Genomic DNA, 24,159 nt, shown 5'->3' with positions numbered 1-24,159 from the left:
CCAAAACAGATCATTTTTCACGGCTGTCTTCTATAGAGCCCGTGAAACTGAGTAGCCACATACTGTAAATCTGTTTTTAAAGTTTTCTTATGTTTTGCTTTTTGTATTTTCAGGGACAGCTTTACAGTGGATTGGAAGTTAACAAAAGGATGACCAGAACGCCTTGGAACTGTGATTAAATTGGCAGGTAAGAACTGAATTAGACAAAGCCAGAAGCAATACCTGGATCACCAGGACATATGTTGTACTTGTTTGATAAATCTTAACTCTAATTATAAGGTCAAATCATGCATATACCTTTCATCAAATCTCATTCAGCCATTTTAAAAAGAGCTGCAGAGGGCGAAAGTAACTACTTTGGTATAGATACACCTGGCTTTTTATTCACTCACCCTAAGAAACACCTTTACAGCTCAAATAAATCACTCTTATTTCCTCAGCAAACTACACTTCTTTAGGTGTGGGAACACTGCACAGTCCAAAGGTGTCTAATTCTCGGTGCATTGGAAACTATAAATCACCAGCGTGTTTCTCTGTCTTCTGCCCCATGTATGCTGGGATTAGCTTCCAGCCCCCTGTGATCATAAAACAGGATTTAGTGGGGAAAGTAGATGAATGGCTAAATGAATGAGCTGCACACTATTTCTACTTTTTCCCTCAGTTTATTTTAGCTATTTCATGGCTGAGCCACTGAAAATGTTTCAAGTTACATTATATACCTTTTAAATCATCATATGTTTGCTAAATGATATTCAGGGATCTGCCAAAATACCAGCATATTCCTACAATGTAAGCCCTCAAAATATTTGAGTCTTTAATTGTCAGCTAGGAAGTTGAAGGATGTTGTTAATTGTTAGTGATTGGGCTTCACTTTAGAACACTTTGCAAGTCCGCACTATTGAACATGTTTGTTCAAGCCATAAAACAAATGAATAATGTGTAGATCTACTGAGTGGTGTGCTGGTTGTCTATGGAAATAATCTTTTCTTTTTTTTAAATGAGGACATTATTATGGAATAATATCTTGTTATTATTTATCCAAGGCCAGAATACTGACTAAGTACTGTGTATAGTAACTTTTTTAAGGGACAGTAGAACTTGTATAATTTGTTTACGTCTGTGTCATGACTGTGTTGATTAATTAGTGAGGTAATAGCTTTTCACTTTTTATTTATAATTTTAAGCTTGTCAACCACATGTGGTGCAGCCCATAAACCTCCAGCTGTAGTTTTGGCAATGCTCAGTGCAATAGAGAAAAACATAATTTAAAAACAAGACATTTACTGTTAATTGTGTTTCTGAAATATTAAATGGCAAATGAATATGACAAATGTTAGTGAAGGGTTTAAGTGTTTATAAATGATTGATTGAGAAACAAGGATAGAGATAGACTCGTGGGTCTTATATAGTAGGTTATACCCAATCAAAGCACTGCACTGAATGAGAAATGACACATGGCTGCTTTGGCGCATGAGTAAGTCTGTGGATGAGATGGAAAGAAAGTATGATATAAAGTTACCGAAGTGGAAAAATAAGACGAACGCTATGACTCTAAGCAGTGTCTCTGCTGGTACCTCTGCTCACACTGTAGAAATTCTATTTTCACTAGACATTGCACCTTTGTGTCAGGCCTTTTTTTATTGTTGTTTTGTTCACAAAGAGGTGCTTTTGGACAGCACACAGAAATAAGCCTCTGGTGTGAACAACCCTGCTGCAACTCATGCATGTTACTTCCACTACACGTCTGTTCTACTTTTGGTGTGAGCTACTGTCACAGTGTCTGGGAGCTTTTACTTGCAACCACTGTTCCTCTAGGCTGATGATGCTGTTTGTCTGTGTTGGCCATATGTTGTCATAATTTTTGCGTTTATTATTTCTGCCACAGTAAATAATTTTTTACAGCTGATGCAGAAGCAAATCAGGCACTGACTATCTGGCATCTTTCATAGTCTGTTAGTTCAGTCATGTTACTTTGGAAATGTAAGAGTGATATGCAATTCATTGAATACAATTAATTAAAGGTTTAATTGTATTCATCTTATTTGAAATGACTCCCATGAGTAGTGGCTTTTTGTGATTCACTTACTTCAAACCCCCTTTAATTTACTGTTTATTTAATTTTATTCATCCTTTGAATCTGTCCCAGTGGGACGGGACATTGTGCTTCTTCATGGAAATATGTAATTGGTGCAATAGAATCAATTCATATGTTTCCTATTTCCTCTGAAATGTCACCTTTTCCTTTGGCAACACGTTAAAAACATCATGACATACATGTTTCCAAACATGTGTATTGAGATGTGGTGATGTGCTGTTCAATAAAAAACATCATAATTAGTCCTACTTTATCACAGGACTCTCACAATTGTAATTTTGTAATACGCCTCCCCACAGAATACCTCACTGGTTTTGTGAGTCTGAGATTCACTGTCCTTTGATTTAATATTGGCATCATTCAATTAGAAAATAACCTGATAGTTTTTTTTTATGTAATATATACTTCTTTACGTAATATATACTTCTTTACAACTGCTGAAATGTATAAAGTCGTTAAGTCAATTTTGAAATGTGGTTGTGAAGTTACCCAAAAGTGTGTGTGTGTGTGTGTGTGTGTGTGTGTGTGTGTGTGTGTGGTGTGAATATCAAGCAGATTGTTGTAAAGAGAGCAGGTTAACAAACACACTTGTTTATTTAATTAGCTTATGATTTCATTAATATACTGTTAAATAATATTACTTTTTTTGCGACATAATATATGAAAATATAAAGTTGATTTAATACAAATATAAGTAGTATGTAGTGGTCATACAAATATGCAGTAGTATGACTGGTGATATTTCTAGATTTCCTTTCTTCTTTTATCCTGTTGCTAAGTCCAAGTTTCATGTTGAAACATTTTAACAGCAGTGTTGTCCTCCACAACAAAAACTGAGATCCAGCATTCAGAGCTGAGAAACTGGAAGGTTTCTGCTCTTTCTTGCGTGTATCTAACAAAAGTGGTGTTGTGAACCAAACAAGGGTTGTATACAAATCCCACAATCTTCCAGCATGACAAATTCACTGTACAAAGTAAAACTTCGTAAACCCTTATTAGGCACGCAATCAGTTTTAGCACACCCACAAAGAATCACACATGTATCTCAAAGCTAAATCTCTTACTTAAATCATTAAATAATAATTAAATACTAATTTCCCCCCTCAAGCATCCATTTATAGAGATGCATCAAGACAAAGGAGATCTATTGGTTGCAAAGAATTATTTATTGTAATGACGTGTTTCCAAACCACAAGAGGTCCCCCCACTCTCATTGTTACCATTATTACAATCGTTATTGTAACCACACTGTATTATAACTTTCTTACTGTCAATAACCTAACATTCTCTTAGCAGCTGACCTTCAGTCCAATTTACAGGTATCCTGACATCAATCAAGTAGACATTACAAGCACATGTCCTGAAACATGTCCACAATGAGCAGATGTTAAAATCATATGTTCACAGAAGGAGAACAGAGGTGAAGTGCTCCAAAAGGATTATAAGTGTACAATAATTAAACTTGAGTCACAATTAATTAAATCATACATTTAATCTTAACATACTCTTAATGTTATTATATTTTCTGACACCATAGCCTCCGGTTTTGCTTCTAGTTTGTAGATATCATCAGTGTGCTCACACTCTCCCTCTTATCTCACATGTCCTCTCAAGCCCTAAAGTCAATCACAGGGAGACTGCACTGCCTGGATGTCTGGGTTCGCAGCCTCAGAATGACCTCTGCTCGGCTCGGTCAGACTAAAAGTGATTCGTGCTAACCCTGACCTTATCCGGACACCTGAACGACAGCAGTATTACAGACAGACTCCTTTATCCCACGTCCTTGAAGAGTAACAGCCATTTTCTGCCCACAGCCTCACTGAAATGCTCACAGGGTGACGAATGATTTTATCAATACCTATTGTCACCCATAAACCCCCACCGCCAACAGACTGCTCACTGTGAAACAAAAAGGCTCTCATGTACACAGCTTGTAAGGACTTTCACATGCTAAAAGCATACACCACAGACGCACGTAGATAAACACCTTCTGTTGATAGGGTCTGTGCAGTTGGTATAATTCCTTTTCTTCTTCAGGAATAACATTAAGCAAAATATTGTGCAAGCTATACTGTATATGTGTGCACATTTGCATTTCCGTATTTTAACTTGTGCATATCCATACTTAGGTGTGTGTGTGTTTATACCTGATCATGCAGTTGCACATGTGTTTGTGTCGTTGCATGCTAAACGAGCTCCTGGTCGGGCACTTCTGTCCGAAGAGGCCAATTGAGATTACTGCGGCTCATTTATCAGGAAAAAGTGTCAGTCGGTGGGCCATCCTATGACTGAGGGGGAGGCCAATTGCTCTGTATAGAAGTGGCCCACACCTGAATAACAAGTGTGATGCCCTGCATTAATGATACACCGTCCCCATCACGCTCTGGTGACACACCACTCTCGATAGCATATACTGGAACATTGACTCACAAGTAAAGCATCAACAATGGCCTCATTCAAGAATAGAGAGACATATATCATTGAAAACAGCACAATATTTTATGTTTGCATAAAGAAGCACCAGTGAAACTTGAATAGAAACAGAAACTGACAGGTAACACTTTTTATTACGAGGTGACAAAAGACTGTTACCCACGATCAAAACTTAACCAACGGCAAGTTTGAAGCAAACTGTGGTCCGAAATGCAACTTACACAAGTGTACTGTGGAAACTTGAAGAAACCTGAAGTTGATAAACTGCGGAAATGAACAATACTGGTGTATTCACAGATTCTACAATTTACATTGAAAGAGAAGATATTTTATTGTGGCTTTATCGTGGAAAAAGAAAACATCAGACACAAGTTACTATTCCAAGGAGAATATTTTTGAATGTCTTAAAACAAGGATTTTTAATACATTGAATGGTTCCCTTTGCTCCTGTCAAAACTTGCAAAAGACTTTTTTTCCTTTTTTTATGGGGTATATGACAAACACATAAATACAAATAAAGTTCCATTAAGGTTATATTAATATTCCTAGGGGAAGCAAAAAAAAATCTGCCCTTCCTACTGTATTTGTAGTAATGGGGCTCAGTATTTCTGACGGTTGCACTTTATCCCAGAAATGTTTTCAGGTTCAGAACTGCTGTACTATTGTTTTGTTATTGAGTGATGACCAAATGGATCCTTACTACCATTTGTCTCCAAATGATTTATGGATTTGTGTTTTCAACCCTTGAGAATCAAATAAGTTAATTAAGGTTTTTAAATTAACAGTCTGACAAACAGTTGGCTAAACACCGCAGTATGTAGGAAATTAGCTTATTGTCTGAGTACAGTGATAATTAAAAGTAAGACTGCTCCGGTTTCCATGTAGTTAAAACACACGCCACATAACTGCAACCTTCCCTGTTCAATTCTGACTGGAGACCTTTATTGCATGGTATATACCCATCTTCTCCACATTTCCTTTCTGTATATACTGTAATAAAGACAGGAAACTAAGGTCCAAAATATGCCTTGTTCATGTGAGTCCTGCTGTCACGTCCTGATCTAGAACTGTTTCTGAATGCCAGTTCACATGCTTTTACAATAAGAAAGAGACTGTGAGGTGATAGCGTTAGCTTGCCACACATTTACAAAATGCTTACTTGTAGCTGAAGTTACAGTTACAGCTCATTTCTCTACTACTCCAACTAGCACTTTGTGCTGATGTTAAAGAGCTGGCAAAAACCTTTTCTGCTTCTTCAATGGTCACACTGTGAATTGAGATAACAGGAAACAAAGCACCTAGAGCACAGAGTCCCAGAGGACATTAACATATACACGATGCATGGACTCGATGTATGTAATTGGAGGACCAAGAAGTTCATCGAGAAACAGGAGAAAATTCACACACATATGGGATTAGAATTGTTGATAAGTGTGAGTGTAATTGAAACTTCTAAATGGGGGCTACTTAATTTGTACAGTAACTCCCTAATAGATTTCCATGCATGGATTGATGATTAAATCGGGGTTTGTTAGATGAATCAAATTCATTTCACCATCTTGTTATAGATGAGACAGACAAGCTGTGACTGGAAGCATGTCAGGCTGTGGGCAGGGGAGCAGCTGTCAGTTTGTCTCACTTGGCTAGTTAGCACCAATTCAAAGTACTTGGCTTGTCTGTTTCACTTGGCTGATTAAAACAAAAGACACTGAAAAAGAGCTACAGTATGACCATCTTCATTTTAGTTTTTACTTTTTTTTTTTACTACTAACTGTGGAAAAGCAGGGTACAGTTGTACACAATTTATACACAACCACGCATTATGAGATTTCAGTGTGTCCATTTACATACACAATACATATTGTACTTACATGGCTACAACTGTGCAATGTACAATGTATGAAATAGATTCATATGTATGTATGTGATGGACTGCAATAATGATTGAGAAATAATGACACTGAAACAATGTTACAGTTAGCTTTTTCAACTCTGTTAAACTGGATGTGTCTATAATAAGTATTTTCATTGATTCAACTGTGAAGCTCTATTAATAGTCAGACACTATAATAATTGGATACAAAGTGGACAGTGCAAAACGATGATTTGCCAGACGATATATCTCAGTTTTACACTGGTTGGTGCCTGCAGAAGACAATAATCATGAATGTCTCTAAAAGATTGAAATATTGGTATTATTACATTTGAAATTCAATTATTTTTCATATTTGTGTCATATCAAAAATTTAACTTAAGAGGTTAATAAATTAATATATGGAAACATTTATGAAAATATGACATTTTCTGAAGCTTTACTATGCACACACACACATATTATACTGTATACTAGCATAAAATAAAGATACATGAAAAGAAAAGACAAGCATTTTTCTTATGTGACCCTCTCACAGTGTAATGCCAATATCAAATCATAACGCCATAGTGCAGCTTCATGCAGTGATTTGTGATTTGTTGGAAACCACACTCAGAGCTGACCAAAATAACTGTTGCAGTAGTCTGGCTAATAAATGCACATTTTTTTTCATCTACAGATAATATACAGCCTGCTAAGCTAGTTTGTTGATGTTATTCATGTAAGTGGTTGGAGATCAAAAGGTTATCTGCAGATGAAACCCTTTAATTTAATATTAATTGTTTGTGTGTGTGTGTGTGTGTGTGTGTGTGTGTGTGTGTGTGTGTGTGTGTGTGTGAGAAAAGAGCTTAACATATGCTTTTTGTGGGAAAGACTTGTGTTAACACTGCATTCTTGCTGCTTTCCGCTGTGTATAAATGACTGAAATCCACATAAAGAAATCATTAGCTATGTTTTTGGAAGAGTGCCACAAGAGGTAGTTCGACATAAATTGCATGTAGCTTACAACGGGTCAGTATCAGGGATGCTACAGATCACAAAACGCACGGTTCGGATTGTATCATTGTTTTGAGTTTCGAAATAAATGATTGTGTGTATTATAAACTGCTTAGAGCTAGTGTTAGGATGTTAAATGGGTCATAGCTACTCCCTCTCTAACATCTATTTCATATTGCTGTGAAAACATCTCCTTTAAACAATCGTATTTATTAAAGTTTCTTGCCAAAAGCTACATTTTACAAGATTATATTTGAACACCTGAGTAGAGCTGGACGCATCATAATGTAACTCAATAGAACCTCTGTACATTAGCTGTTAGCTGTGGTGCTGCCAACGTTACTACCTTTCCTCCTGATTTCAACAGAGATTTGTTGTTCACAATGTAGCATTAGTTGGGCTTGGCTACGAGAAAGCATGAATGATCTTTTGATATTTCTATCGAATATAGACCGATAATGATCCGCAGTACAATTGTATATCACACTATGATGGTTAAATTGTGTATTTAATCCGTACTTCTAATTAGAAAAGAAGATAGAACAAATGTGTCATCTAGAAAACAAAACAATAAAAATATATTTATTACAAATATAGAAAGTGGTTGATTCATACTGAGTGACACACTGTTTTCAGCTTTCAAAATATTAACACAACTGTTTCACTAGATACACAGCAGTCCCTGACAGTGGCTCAAGGGGAGGATGTTGTGTCCTGCTTTTACCTATAGTGAAATTTGAACACTGCTTAAGATAATCAGTAACAAAACACTGTATATAAAATATGACCGCACACAAAAATGTTCCCATATGATAACTACCTTCATCCAATCCATTCATTGCACTAGTCACAGTATGTTCTGCATCTTTATGCTGCAAGGCTAAAGAGAAGGAAAAGAGGACAAGGCTTACATGCATGTGGAGGGTATTCCTCCTACACTGGAATTCATAAAGGATTCTGGTTTATATTTGGAGCTGTTGCAAGATTGCTGGCATTATCAAGAAGTGACCTAATTTGATTAATATCTCATTAATCTCTCTCTCTCTCTCTCTCTCTCTCTCTCTCGCTCTCTCTCTCTCTCTCTCTCTCTCTCTCTCTCTCTCTCTCTCTCTCTCTCTCTCACCATAATACTGTATGCCAACCTTCCTCCGTCACACACATCTCTCACTCTACAGTCTCTATGTCATGCAGTGTTAAAGCCAAATCTTCTGTCTGTCACTCCTCACTTAAATTCATAATCAGTGGGCTCTCAAGCATTAGGTGAGTGTAGAAAGCCTCAGGCCGAGTCCCCTCACAGTGTCCTTACCTTTCAAATGAAACCATGAATGTGTCTGTAAAACTGAAGATAGGAAATGTTTGTTGACCACTGAAAGAGAGCAGCAGATAATCTCTGTGCTTTTTACCCAGCAGTGGCGTCACTAGGCCTATTTTTGGGGCCTTTAGCCTCAGAACATTTTCCCGTAGCAGTACTAAATAATTAATTCTGTCTTTTCTGACGATTGAAAAAATAAAAGAATGGTATGATGGAACATGGGATTTATGCATGCATAAAATACATTACAAATATAAATAGTGTGGAGGCACACATCACTAGCTGAATAGATGTCCACTACTTTTGAAATTATGGTATGCCATAGGGTCAGTGCCTTTAGGTAATAACATGCAGTTCCCCCCTAATGCAGATAGTCTAATTATAGACATAAGACCAGCTGACTTTACACATACAAATTGTTAAAAGGTATGTTCTCAGTTACCTGTAGATTGGTAGGTTATTGGTTATATATGGTAGAATCTCTCGAATATGAGAAAATTGCTCGCTAGCGCAACCTAGAATGTAGCCCCCTCATCCCGTATGTCCGATTAACTTGAAATTTTACACACAGATAAAACAGAATGAGGACTACAAAAAAGCCTCTTGGACCCCTAAGCTCCGTCTTCCAAAACGTTCCACCATTTTGAACTTTGTGAAAAACACATTTTTGTAAAATTCTTCCTACACGCTGGGTCTGATTGCTACAAAATTTGCTGTGGATCAGTATTGGATCTATATCATAAAATAATATCAAAAGCTTTTTAATACCTCATTTTGTTTAGAAGATATGGACCAATGAACTTAATAGGGCGTGGCTTTGTTTTTCAATACTGATAACTTCAAAATCATTTAACCTATAATCGCGAAATTTGTTGCATATGTGCGCATCTGATCCTGTTATGTAGACTTACATTTTCATTTCATTCAACCACTAGGGAGCGATACAGTCGTTATTTTGTCAATTTTCAATGTTTTCAGGCATTGCACTTTAACAAACTCCTCCCACAGAATTCATGCGATCAACTTGATTTTATGTGGCACCCATTGCACGCCCATTTTGTGCCATTCGTCATGAAAGAGGAAGTTGTTGTAACTCCAAGGTACTTTATCCAATCTGCCCCAAATATCTTATGCATGATGCTGCTCCAGGCATCAGCACATTTCCATGCCAACATTTTCACAAAGTCATAGCGCCATCTACTGGCAAAAGGAAATTACAAGTTTTATACGTTGATGTGTAAAGACATTGATGATGCTTCATCATCAATATTGTGAGTTGTAGTTAAACGCTGTTGCCGTGGCAACGTGTCATTCACCATGAAAAAGGAAGCTTACCTGGAACGTTGCACAGGTGTCATAGGTGATGGAAATAAATATTTATTTTGGCTTGACTGCTTCAAATTGCCTTGATAGCGCCCCCTACAAATATTCAACAACGCAGCCCCAATGCTACATTTGACCTACATGTATGAAATTTGGTAGGAACATGTATCCCATAAAGACTTAAAAAAAAGTGGCTGGGACCTTGCTCTAAAATTAACAGGAAGTCGGCCATTTATATTTTTGATTCTAGTTGCTATACTTTAACGAAATCCTCCTAGGGACTTTGTCAGATCCACTTCAAATTTGGTCAGTACAATCTAAAGACCTTTGCAATTAGAAGTTGATCAAAGCTTAAAGTTTGATGGACTGTGGTGTGGCGGCCATTTTTCGTGATTCGCCATTAAACAACAAGCTGAACTCCACTGGACTTGCTCAAATCTGTCCCAAACTTGCCATGCTTGATAACAGTCAAGGCCTGAGGATGTCTACAAGCCAATTTTCCTTCATAGTCATAGCGCCATATACTGGCAACAGGAAGTCAGCGTTATGTGGAAAACAAAATCCGATTTACATGATGTGGTCTACACTTGATATAGAGCAACATAATGCATGTTTGCGCGTGTTCTCTAGCACCACATAGTGGATACAGGAACTAGTGGAATATGTACACTATATGATTTCCAACATCACGCACTCCACGCATTCAAAATACATCTAACTTGTGGGTGCGCTGTCTGATAGTCGCAGATATTTATGGTCGCGTCTGCCGGGGTCCCGTCAGTACCCCCGGCGTGCGAGAGGATGCGAGGGCCCGTACATCGCTGCTTGCAGCTTTAATTATATTTATGATTTACAGAATATCAAAAGTGAGACTCTGTTCCTTAGAACGGAATCAAAACATGTATCTTCTAACAGAGTTGAATCTAACATCATATGATGTTAGATTCAACTCTGTTAGAAGTGTGGCCATTGTACACAATAAGTCCGTACTCTGGATGAGAAGGATAGCTGACCAATATCAATAAGACAGCCACTGTATTCATGCAGTATGAGTATTGATTAGTTGTGTCAAGGAAAGAGATGAGTATCTTGTTTCTATGGCTGGCAAAGTTGGTTACCTTTAAGTTGCCCAATGGCAGATCCTAAGGGAGGGTTTTTGGGAAAAGGAATGAAGAGTTGCTGATGCTTGCAATGATTTCCTGCGTTCCAGCTTCAGCTCTTCTTTTCATACTCAGGCTGCTTTTGTGTGTTCATGAAACATCTGCTCTCTGATTTCTCCTTTGCTCTTGGATTTGTTTGTGCGATAACCATGTCAAAACCAATGTTGACCAATGAAATGATCCCTGCTTTGTTGCGGGTGTGTTCGCTTTACGAGAGTTAGTACAAATACCAGCACGCCGCCCATACTTTTTTCTTCTACTATAATAGCTACATCGGCCTCCTGTCAGTGTCCTTTCTAGAGGCGATCAGACAATGGTGCTGGTCAGTGGAGCAAGTTACACTTATTGGCACAGGTAGCCGCCTCAAATGGTAGTGAGAATCAGTTCATGCTGATGGGGAGTGGCGCCAGTCAATTCAACACAAGCCGTGTGATTTATGACTGCAGCCACTTGCTTTTAGATAGTCAACAGGAATACCCCTAACAATCATTAACTTTATTTCACAGCACCCAGACCGTCACCCACAAAAAAATTTAGCTGTGCACTACAGAGCTAGCGTTAGCTAAGCATCAAGTAACACTAGCTGAGACTGAAAATAGAGTACTCTAAACAGGAGTATGCTCGGTTTCATCTGGGTTGCTAAATTGAAGGTAATCTATGCTACCTTATAGTCAAGTACAAATTTTTCATAATGTAATGTGAATGGAAGCTAAAAGATTGTCCTGATTACTATAATAGAATGTGAATCATGTGAATTTACTGTACATCATTGCATCTTTTGATAAGACATGTTTAAGATGTAATCCTTTTTTGTCATCTATGCTGCAGTATAGACGCATACAGAGTTTATTTGTATAGTTGGATTCAGTGTGAATTGTTTCCATTTCATAAACCAGAAATTAAGTCAGAAATGTTGCAGATCTTGCTTTTCAATTGTCTGCAGTTTTGCTAATCTGGGTCATGTTTTTGTGTTCTCTACCAGACAAAGAGACAGTTGGCAGTTCATAATCTGTTAGGACAAAAATTTGAAAATGCATTCTTTTCTTAATCTCATTTTCCTTATCTCTTTTAATCTAATTCCTTCACTGTGCTACATAAATCCAATTTTGCTGCTTTCATTGTTGGTGTGAGGATGCATCGTTTTGCTTTGTAAATCAACTTCATCTATTCTGCTGCCATAATTTGGATTGCTGATTTATTGTTTATTTCTTTTTGAGGTTTGATTTCTTGAAAAGAAGGATGAGTAAATAGTGGGATGAGATACAGGGATTCCTTTTCTGAGGGATAGTTATTTACAAACTGTATCGTGTTTTGTAGTTGGTCATAATATTGATGGAATATCACCTTGAAAAAGCATTGTACTTACTTTAGAATAATAAGTGAGTGTGTTCACTTTTATTATAATTCACTTCTGAGAGGGTCAGTAGAAGATGGAAGCAAAAAATCATTGTACCCTGGATTGTACCATAGTCAATTGTTTAGTGCAAGGCTTTCATTCCTAACAAATTCAAAATGCGATGAAGAAATGTGATTATCAGTCTGGTGTCTGATCCCTGTCAAATTTGCCTGGACCCCTGCTTGGAAACGCATTCTTTTTCAACCCTCAGGCTTTTGCTACTTGGAATTTAAATTTTGTAATTGAAGAATAAATGGAGTCAGTAATCAAGCAATTAATCAGTAGTTACAGTAATAGCCTGCTCATTCTTAAGTGAAGAGCCGTCTGTTGCAGATTAGGCTCTGTTGAACATACTGTACAGAAGCAGAAGCATACTGTGATCCCACAACAGCTCATGTATTTGATTTGTTTGATTCTGTTCAGAAATCAGCTGTCATGCTAATACTGTTACACGCTCTGTGTGTGTCCGCTTAACAGTCCCTTAATGTTTCCAATTCACCTTTGAGCTGTCTCATGTTCACGCATGTCTTCATTTGCAGAATTGAAAAGATCAACACTGAAAAGGTAGCAGCAATCATCCTTTTTAAAATGTCATACACCATTTTTTAATTTTATAATTTTGTTAATATGTCTTCTAAACCCACAGTGTTGTGACAGTTAACTCAGAGACAATGAATAACAATGTTTATTTTGTATTACCGTATTCAAATATGACAGCTGTTTTACTTTATTCATCAAACACATACCAGAAGAACCCTTGTCTCTTAGAACTCATATGATTACTTTGTTTCTAGATTAAAACTTATTTGTGTGACAGTCAAACATATTTACTGGTGCTATTTGTAGCTCCAAAACACATTGCTTTCCTTTCACTGCAGGTATAAAGTTTACATTTTTTCTTCATGTTCACATTGATTTTCTGAGCATGCTCCAGTTTCCTCCCACACTTAAAAGCATTCAGGTCAGGTAGATTAGAGGCGCTATAAATGTTTCTCTTTATCTGTGTTGACTCTGTGACTCACTTCCGACCTGTGTTTCCCTGTTTTTCACTTAGTAGAGCAAACACAAAAAAGCTTTCTATGGCAATGATGCGAAATAATGTTGGAATGAATTTGATCAGCTTTACGACAAGCACAACATTGTTGTGACAGCTTATGCACTGTAGTGATGATCTTCAGTTCGCATGCCCATCGCAGCATTCACTGTAAATATTCTATACTGTTAAGTCTATTTATAAAGTCACCCAGGGCTGTCATACCTGAACCATGAAGCTAATATAATTAGCATGCTAGTAGTGTAACAAGCTATCGCTTAATGGATCTCTAGTAGGGATAGATTTTGATATCTAATACTTGAGCCCCTCTACAAATTTGCTCTAGAAACCAATTATTTTTGGTTTTCTACGCAAAGCCAAAAGAGGTATCTGCTGGGATTTGAATTCAATCAATAGCACCATCTCAATAATGTATAACTACTCCATGGTATGATGTTTGCTTACTAATGATTCATGATAAAGACTACTTTATGTCTTGATACATTGTATCACCATCATTCTATGTACATGCATATTATGTTGTCATATCACTTTAAAAATTCACAATTTGAATTCCAGTTTTTGCTTTACAGTAGAAAGTATTATGTTTAGCTTTACTTTCACTTGCAGTGTTTCCTTGTCATTTATATTGTATGAATGGCACCTTTTTTAACCATTATGTGCAACTATAAAAACATGAGCAACTTTGAAGAATACTGGTATTAGCAAGTACAAAACAAGAAGATAAAATACCCTGAATCAATTAAATGAACACCTAATATTTAGTCACACTCCATACTTACCATAGCATCATCTCTCTTGCACACAGTGCATCTTAATCAAAGAATACATTGTTTATATTTCCACAGTTTCCTCTGGTGTAATACAAAAAGAGTTACACAAACAAATTCCCCAGTACTATTTTGACTTGCTTGTTTGACATTCCAGTCACATACATGCCTTTGAGGAACAGAGTTGTAATCAGACATTCCCAGATTTCTCGACTCGAAGGACTGGTGGGTGGCAAGCTTCCTTATTATTTATGTCTCTCGAGTCTCAAATAGAACTCACACAACACAGCAGTCATAGCTGGTTTTCTTCCCTTCCCGTCCTCCTCCCACAGAGATGCAGCAAAGAAGTCGTCATATTCATTGTGATTTTATTTTATGTGACTGAGATTGAGGGTGCATGGAGGACAGTGTACCCAGAAACACAGATGAATATAAGGCACTCTATCATAGTGGCGTGTGTGTGTGTGTGTGTGTGTGTGTGTGTGTGTGTGTGTGTGTGTGTGTGTGTGTGTGTGTGTGTGTGTGTGTGTGCGCGCGTGAAGTGGCATATGAGAATCTAACAATGGTCAATTATCTAATGTATCTCTTCTGTCTCTCATTTCATTCCAGCGAGCCCAAATCCTCATTCCAACGAGTGCAAAACCAGTCAATGAATTATGAATGTTAAACAAGATGACCTCTCAGCAGCAGCAGATGATGCGAGGTCCTAGGTGGAACCGGGCCTTGTCCGACCCTTTTTTTGTGCTGCTTCTGGCCCTCCAGCTGCTGGTGGTGGCAGGGCTGGTACGTGCTCAGACATGCCCCTCTGCCTGCTCCTGCAGTAACCAGTTCAGCAAAGTCATCTGCACCCGGCGAGGCCTGCGGGATGTCCCTGATGGCATCTCTACCAACACCCGCTACCTGAATCTGCAAGAAAATCTAATTCAGGTCATAAAGGTGGACAGCTTCAAGCACCTAAGACATCTGGAGATCCTGCAGCTGAGCAAAAACCACATACGCAAAATTGAGCTGGGGGCCTTCAATGGACTGGCCAGCCTCAATACCTTGGAGCTTTTCGATAACCGCCTCACCACTATTCCAAACGGGGCATTTGAGTACCTGTCCAAACTAAAGGAGCTTTGGCTGAGAAATAACCCCATAGAGAGCATTCCCTCTTATGCTTTCAACAGAGTGCCCTCATTACGCCGGTTGGACCTTGGGGAGCTCAAACGGCTCTCCTACATATCTGAGGGGGCCTTTGAAGGGCTGAGCAATCTGCGCTACCTAAATCTGGGAATGTGCAATCTGAAGGAAATTCCCAATCTTATTCCCCTGGTGAAGCTGGATGAACTGGAGATGTCGGGGAACCAGCTAGCTGTTATCCGACCTGGCTCTTTTAAGGGGCTCATCCATTTGCAGAAGCTATGGATGATGCATGCCCAGATCCAGACCATAGAAAGGAACTCTTTTGATGACCTGCAGTCACTAGTGGAGCTCAATCTAGCCCATAACAACCTTACCCTTTTGCCCCATGATCTCTTCACTCCTTTACATCACCTGGAAAGGGTGCACTTGCACCACAACCCGTGGAATTGTAACTGTGACATCCTCTGGCTTAGCTGGTGGCTAAAAGAGATGGTACCAGCTAACACCAGCTGCTGTGCCCGCTGCAGCTCCCCAACCCACCATAAAGGACGATATATTGGCGAGCTGGACCAGAACTACTTTCACTGTTATGCTCCTGTTATTGTGGAGCCTCCTGCAGACCTAAATGTGACAGAAGGAAGTGCTGCAGAGTTGAAATGCAGAGCTAGCTCCTTGACCTCGGTAAGCTGGATTACACCCAATGGTTCCATCATGACACATGGTGCTTACAAGATCAGAATCTCTGTGCTGAATGATGGCACTCTGAACTTCACCAATGTTACCATGCAGGACACAGGCACATACACATGTATGGTCAGTAATTCTGCAGGAAACACAACAGCATCTGCCACGCTCAATGTGTCCTCTACAGAGAACAGCAGCTTCAGCTACTTCACCACAGTGACGGTGGAGACCATAGAATCGCCACATAATGAAGCCTTCACCACTGCTGTGCAACAGAAGGTGGGTCCCACACCTTCTGCTGGTGCATGGGAGTCTGTTTCACCCACCTCTACAACTACCACAACAGTCCGGACTCCGCTCTTCACTCGCGCCACAGAGAAGACTTACACAATCCCCGTCACAGAGCTGGGTGGAGAGGGCTCACTGAACGGCTTGGATGAGGTCATGAAGACAACTAAGATCATCATTGGCTGCTTTGTTGCAATCACACTCATGGCAGCAGTCATGCTGATCATCTTCTACAAGATGCGCAAACAGCACCACCAGCAGAACCACCACGCACCAACACGCACCATTGAGATCATCAATGTGGATGAGGACTGTGTAACAGGAGGCCCGGGCATGGAAGGCCACCTGACCCTGCCTCCTCTTGAGCATGAGCACCTCAACCACTACAACGCCTATAAGACTGCATACAACCATGCCTCCACTATCAACTCCATACACAGTTCAGCGCACGAACCTTTGTTAATCCGAGCCAGCTCAAAAGACAATGTACAAGAGACCCAAATCTAATTTTTTTTTTTTCAAAATGAGACATCAAACAGATGGAATTACATAAAGACATTACTGACACGACAAAACAGACAATTGGTTGTGAGAACTATGGCTCAGACATGGAGGAACAGACTTGTGTGTCTGGCAAATCAGTGGCTGGTGATGTTTATTCAATGACTTTGGGAATTAGGGTATGTCTACTGTTTCAAAAAGTGTCTTTACAAAACAGAAGTTATTTATTTAAGAAAAAACTTGTGGTTGAATCAAGAAAAAACTGTATTCTGCAATTATTTTTTCAACACTTAATTCATGTTTTTTGTTTCTCCTTCCTCTCATTTCATGGGATTGGTTTACTTATGCTTTCAAACTTTGAAGATATCTGTTGAAGAAAAACTCCTGAAGCAAATTATTGTTTGTTCTGGATAAACTGCAGTCTTTGGATCAGAGCTAATTTCCCCCATGTATCAGAAAAATCTAGAGCACATTAGTGATCTTCTTCAGCTGTGGGTAAAGTGATGAAATCTTCGTGACCATATGTAACTGAGATTAATTGGACACTTCATTCATGTTCATTATCTCACAGTGAGTGACAGAACTGTCAATGACGGAATTTGATCATAATTCACTGTTTTTATTATATATGTCACATACACATTAGGCACTCTTTGCTTTGCAATCACAAGACTGAGGAGCTTAAATGAGGGGAATATGTCCTGCGTTCTGCTGTTGTAAAAGTAGAGGCTCAGTATTAGAAGTGCATTTTAGCTAAATTGAATTATATTGATTAACTCTGAAAAAATCTTACATTTGTTTTTGTGTTCCTAATGTATATGCAAAATGTTATCCCTAATCTCCACTTGTTTTGACTCAAGTTACCAGCTTCTCTGGGATGTCTTCTAATTATTATAGAGAACATTCCATTAATTGCATTAAGACCAATTTAGATTCTGAGGGTCATGATACAGGAGCAGCATTAATGGGTACTTTAGAATCTGCATAATTGTGAATGAAAATGTAGGAGAGTCTTGTGAAGAATGTAGATGATCTTAAATTATGGCAAAAGTCCACTGCCTCCAAATGTTTCCAATGTATCACGACCTCACTTTTACCTTACAGGGCTTTGTAGTGTGGCATATGAAGGTGATTGCTTTGAAGCCACCTTTTTCATGCTGGGACCCCTTACCTCATCTGCAATACTGCAGGACTGAGTGCTGTCAGAAGCAGACTGATGAGCGGAAGAAAGAGCTTAAACCCTTTATACAGCTGTCTGAGCACATTGCCTGTCATCTGTGTGCCACACTTCCACATGGGCAGTGCCTGGCAACTCCTGATTCACACCCTGCCCCTGCCAACCACAGGACTTGGCCCTGAGTGCCGGGGATTATGCTGCGAGAGGCTTTAGGGGTGAATGTGTGGGATCGGGCATCAACCAGATGTTTGGGTTGCACCTGCTTCTCTCCTTCTCCCTTTGAAACAATTCAATTTCCATTTTAATTGATGTGCTCATGAGCTTTGGATGAACACAGCTCTGCAGGCAGCCATACCCTGGAAACCATTTCAAAGTCCCCGCTGTAAAAATGGCAGCAGGCATCATAAATGCAGTGGTTAGGCAGACATTTGTCAGATCCAACACTTAGATAGATGCCCCCAAGTTTATTTTTAGGAAATAAAGGCAATTTTCACTCCCCTAACGGTAATATATATGAAAGTTAGGCCACTGTCTTGCTTTATTCAGTTTTGTGGTTTAATTATATCAAAGTGTTACAGTAAAGAAATATAGAAAGGACAATGGATCATTAATAACTACTGTTACAGATAGTGCCATGCACTGTCTTTGGAGTCACAATACACTCCCCTAACCTTGAAGCCCACAATTCGCAATAGTTTCTAACACTCCTCTATAGACTTCAGAGGTGTATCTGTGAAAAGTATATGACTTGCCATTTTTTTCAGATACTGTGATCAGCTTGGATTAATGGTTGGATTTCACCACTGTTACATAATCCAAATCTCTGCTGTCCATCTGTGTGCTCCTGTTTTTCTAAACAGTCACATTTCACCATTTGGTTAAAACACAACAATTTCAAGCTTACAAGCTGTGCGTATAGGTATATGCATGTTACAGCACCCACATCCTGCCCTTACACTGATCAAATTCACTCTAAACTAAATTAGCTAGCCTCTGAACTTCCTTAAACAAAGCAGAGTAGCTCAATATAAATTTGCCAGGAGTTCACTACCCACATTCCAGAATAAAGACAAAAAAAATGATGTAAAAATAAACCTTTTACAGCCACCTTTAAAGCCAATAGATGGGGTGTGTGCTTTATTCTCAAAAAAGACAGATTTGTGACCTAAAAGACAAATAGGCTGCTTCCCATAACCTATTATGTCAGCATTTGTCCAAAAGGGAAAATAAATGAGATACAGTAGGATGACTAGGATATGAATAGAGAATCAAATTTTACAACAAGATAATAATCTAAAGCCCCATCCCCTGAGGCTAATATTACCTGGGCTCCGTTTTTTGAAATGTAATAAAGTAATGAATCTATATCTGATAATTTGATAATCAAGATAATTCTGAAGTTGTTAAGTAAATTGATTTATCACTTTGAATTCACTGTCGCCAGATAATTTTAGTCCAGACAGAATGAAATAATTGATTGATATCATGCTTTTTTTTGTCACCCCCTTACACAATTTATCCCATAATTGCACTTCTGTGGAGTTTGGCACATTTGTAAACCATAGAATGACATGGGTGTGTGCCATCTGTCTGTGTTTAAGTTCCTAGTGGTGGGATGATCACAGTTCTACTCAGTTTACGTAAGAGAGTGTAACAATTCTCCCTTTTGCCTTTTGTTGGAGGTAAATCGTCTGAAAATTTAAATGGTAAATTTGTTGCATTTTAGTCAAGCTGTCTCATGTATGTAAGATATCTAAATATTTTTGGTCAATATTCTTTTTTTTCCACATTCGTTTTTCTGAGAGGGAATGCTGTTCTAGTGGTAGATTTATATAAAAATACATTTTCAGAATAAAACATAAAAAAATAAATACATTTTGATTTTACATGTGCCAACAACCTGTTCTAAAATTGAAAAAGAGAAACATGCTGTAAAAGAATAAGAGATTGATTTTCATATAAGCATTCTTTCAAGACCTTTAAAAGATATGAAGATTGATTATAGAGACCAGAGTTTGTAGTTACACAAAATATGGTGAAATAAACTTGTTGTTTTTCTGTATTGTCTGGTTCTTGCTTTCATCCTGTGCCATAAGAGGTGTGATATATATATATATATATATATATATATATATATATATATATATATATATACACAGTATTGGAAGTCTCATATTTTAAGATACAAAGCTGAAGTAAAGTTGTACCAACATGTATTTCCCCTCCATTTACACATTTTTAACTTATCTGTAATGCCAATATTTATCAAAATGATAACTCTTTTAAATCTGTAATTTGTTCATTTAAATTTCTACTGACTATTATTGACAAATTTGAATAAAATTATTAATTTCCAACTGTCTCATCATCAAAATTGGGAAAAAATACAGATCTTTGAGGGCTTGATTCATCTATATTTTGAATACATGGCTGTCATGTTTTACATCAGTATTCATGAAAATGTAGATTCATGGTGACAATGCTCACATCAATATAGCCGCACAATCTCAAAGGTTGTTACATGGCATCAGTGTAAAACCATAATCAGTTTAGCAAGTAAAAGAACATAGCTGGTATTCATACACATACCATTGCTGCAGGGACGTTGCAGGGTGTTACAATGAGAGTATACAAGACCCCACATATTGGTATACAGAAAATACACTTGTATTTTGTTGTGTTCTTATCTTTATGAAAATAACTTGGTGATCTGACTGGCTTACAACTTAATTCAAATGATAATGATAGTACTTGGTTTGGAGTTTTTATGTTGAAAAAAGTCATTGTATAGGATTTCTAAAATATTATAGTTTGTTGAAAAAAGTAATAAAAAGTCATAGTATGTATGTCGTAAAAAGACATACTATTTTATGTTGAAAAGTAGAAAGAAAAGTCATTGGAAAGTACGTAAAAAAAATCATAGTTAATATGTGGAAACAAGTCATTACAAAAGTGATGGTATAGAATATTTTAAATAAATTCAAAGTCTAGTATGTCAAAAAAGTCATAGTATAGTAAATCATAGGTGACACATTTGTTCTGTGTGATATTTCAATGATTTGGTGAAAACAGTAATTCTTAAGTAAGTCAAAAAAAGAAACAAAAAAATCATAGTATAGATTGTCATGATGAAAAAACAGGTTATAGTACTCAAAAAAAGTCACACTATACTATGTTAAAAAAGTCATAAAAACCATGCTATATTATGTTGAAAAAAATCATAGAATAGTGTGTTCTAAAAAGTAATCCAAAAGTCATAGTATCGTATTTCTAAAAAAGTCTGTATAGTTTGTTGAAAAAAGTCATAAAAAGTCATAGTAGGTATGTTGAAAAAAAGTCATAAGAAAGTATGTCGGAAAAAAGTTAGAGTGTAGTATGTTGTATACAGTCTCAGTATAGTTTGTCAAAAATGTTTAGAAAAAAGTCATACTATAGTGTAGTATAGTATGTAGAAAAAAAATCATAGTTTTGTACCTTTAAAAAGTCAAAATAAAAAAATCATAAAGAGTCATTCATGTTAAAAAAAAGGTATACTATAGTATGTAAAAAAGACATTGTTAAGAATGTAATATATATATATATATATATATATATATATATATATAGGACATACTATATAGGACATTTGTTTGACTTTTTTTGGGTATACTTTACTATAACATTGTTTACGACACACTATAGAAAGACATTATTTATGATCATTTCATGAAATAAACTATAATTTTTTCATGCCATTTTTATGGCATCACATATTATAAAATGTTTTTTAGTACTACAATAATACTTTTATGAAATTTTTATAGCATGCTATACTTTGACATTTTTATGATTTTTTTAACGATGTTTTCTGTGATATACTATATTATGACATATGATAACACTTTTTTTCATGAGACTAAACTATAACTTCTTTTATTGAATTGTATGTCAAACTATACTTTTTCATGATATATAATAGCATACCATATGACTTGGACATTTTTATGGCAATCTACACCATGATATTTTTATGGTGTATAATATTTATGTATAAGTCATGATGATTTTTTTTTTTTTGCATAGCATACTAAGACATTTCTAATGGCCTGTTATAGTATGATATTTTATGCTATGAACTGGCAATCTACACTATGATTTCTACGATACTATGACTTTCATGACACACTATGTTATGACTACTTTTGTGACATTTTCATGGCATACTAGACAATACATTTTTTTACAATGAATTATAATACCTATAATGACCTTTGCATGACACAACTTAAATAAAAAATAAAACATGCCAGTGGTCAGCACAGTCCTGCTTGGCTAAATGACATTGAGTAACATGATGATACGTTCAATCGCTATTCAGTAAGAATGGATATTGTACAAAGGTAAATTATAAATTCATCATGATGTGTTCAAATGTAATCTTGTAACATTTTGTCTATGGCGAGAAACTTAAATAGATACAGCTCGGATGAAGGTTTCAAGAAATCATGTATTGTTATGAATGATATCATGATTGTCATGAATAAGAAAAACATTACAAACAACAATACAAAAACAGTAGTCGATATCATAAGCCTAAAAATAGGGCTAGGGTGCAAAAGTTTAAAATCAGAAATCAGGGAAACACTGTCCATCATCAACTTTGACTATGTTTTATCACCAAGCATCAATGTTGTGAACAGAGTCTGCCTTCTCTCGTCCCACCAAAGTCTTGCGCTCTCCTTCTGTCCGCCCGTTAAGTGCAGCTTGATTAGCGATGCCGGGATGAAGATAGGTCTCTGTAAAGATGTGGGCACAACAGTCACCAACCTTCTGTTGCTAGGTTAGCCTGAATTATATTCCGTGACGGTGGTGAAAAAAGTTAGTCTGGAGGCTTGTAAGGGCCTATACCAGCTGCTACAACAATGGACTAGAAATCCATTGGGCTTTCCCCTCGCAGGATTGAATCCTGCCACCAATGTCAGACTGTTTTGAACAGCAGAAACCAGAAGGAACGTGCACCATTTGCTGCTAACAGATATTACAGAGTTTTAAGGAAAGTAGAGTTCTCCAAACAAACATGGAGGTTTGACGATGACATTGCTATTTTCTGAGATGATGGTTAATGTCTGCGCATTTTTGTTAACTAAAGCATGCAGTCTTGTCTTTGAGGAAACATTGCATTATATTGTATAATGCCAACTGGTCTGCTCTTTCAAGCAAATGACAGGTTGGTTTTTATTATAGTTGCCTATTTAAAACACAGGGCCTCTTCCACTGGCTTCTCACTAACGCACCATTAAACTCCTAATTTTCTTATTTATTCTGCTCCTGGGGCTCAGATAAATTAATGGGGGCTTAATTCCAGCACAGTGTTCGGTATGCTCGTATTTTACTTATGTGTATAATAAAATTGTGAGGAAAAGGTATGACAATATATGAAAAGGTTGAGGAGTAATTAGATATTTAGTTATACTATTGCCTCTGTTCACATCATTGTCAGACTTGTACATTCAACACTGTGTTTTACACAAACATCAAACATAGTTAACATATGTCATAAAATAAAATGCTTTTTTTCTCATAGTACAATATTATTTTGATGTATAAAACCCTGTAATTTGCTATCTGTAGTTTAGTATGCTGGAGATGAAAACACAAGTTTAAAGCAGGTCATGCAGTTTTTTACTAAAGCACTTGAGGTGAATCGGAATATATTCAGGGATCTCATTTAAAAATATTCAAAAATCACCACCAAAAGCTGCCTCACTGCTTTCCCACAGTTGTATTCAAACTACTGCCCTAAAGTCAGAATTTGTCTTCTTTAGACCCACAAAGCAAAAGTAGTCTATATTAGCAATGGCAGACTATCGATGCTGTCTTGCAAGTGCTGGCAGGACATGCAAAAAAACATATTTTTGCAAAGATGTTGCACAGATCCTGAGCAGCTGTATATTTCTGACAACCTTCAACATACGGTCAGACATCCAGCCTAA

General features: G+C 37.2%; 1 protein-coding gene across 1 annotated transcript; it reads left to right on the top strand.

Moving 5' to 3' along the window:
- The first annotated feature begins 110 nt into the window (after positions 1–110).
- Positions 111–20,221, top strand: lrrc4ca (leucine rich repeat containing 4C, genome duplicate a). The gene is made up of 2 exons (XM_068708186.1): positions 111–187; positions 15,022–20,221. The coding sequence occupies exon 2, from the start codon at positions 15,073–15,075 to the stop codon at positions 17,014–17,016; it is 1,944 nt and encodes a 647-aa protein (XP_068564287.1). The 5' UTR covers positions 111–187; positions 15,022–15,072; the 3' UTR covers positions 17,017–20,221.
- Positions 20,222–24,159: the final 3,938 nt, after the last annotated feature.

The sequence above is a fragment of the Cebidichthys violaceus genome, unplaced genomic scaffold (assembly GCF_023349555.1).
Source record: "Cebidichthys violaceus isolate CVI_PGR_0920_01 unplaced genomic scaffold, fCebVio1.0.p SCAF_138, whole genome shotgun sequence".
NCBI classification, from domain to species: Eukaryota; Metazoa; Chordata; class Actinopteri; order Perciformes; family Stichaeidae; genus Cebidichthys; species Cebidichthys violaceus.
The sequence above is the reverse complement of the archived record's forward strand: the minus strand, read 5'-3'. Positions and strand labels throughout refer to the sequence as shown.

What these genes read in the sequence shown, in the direction of transcription:
- lrrc4ca (XM_068708186.1), top strand. Translation starts at nt 15,073, where the DNA reads ATGTTAAACAAGATGACCTCTCAGCAGCAGCAGATGATGCGAGGTCCT.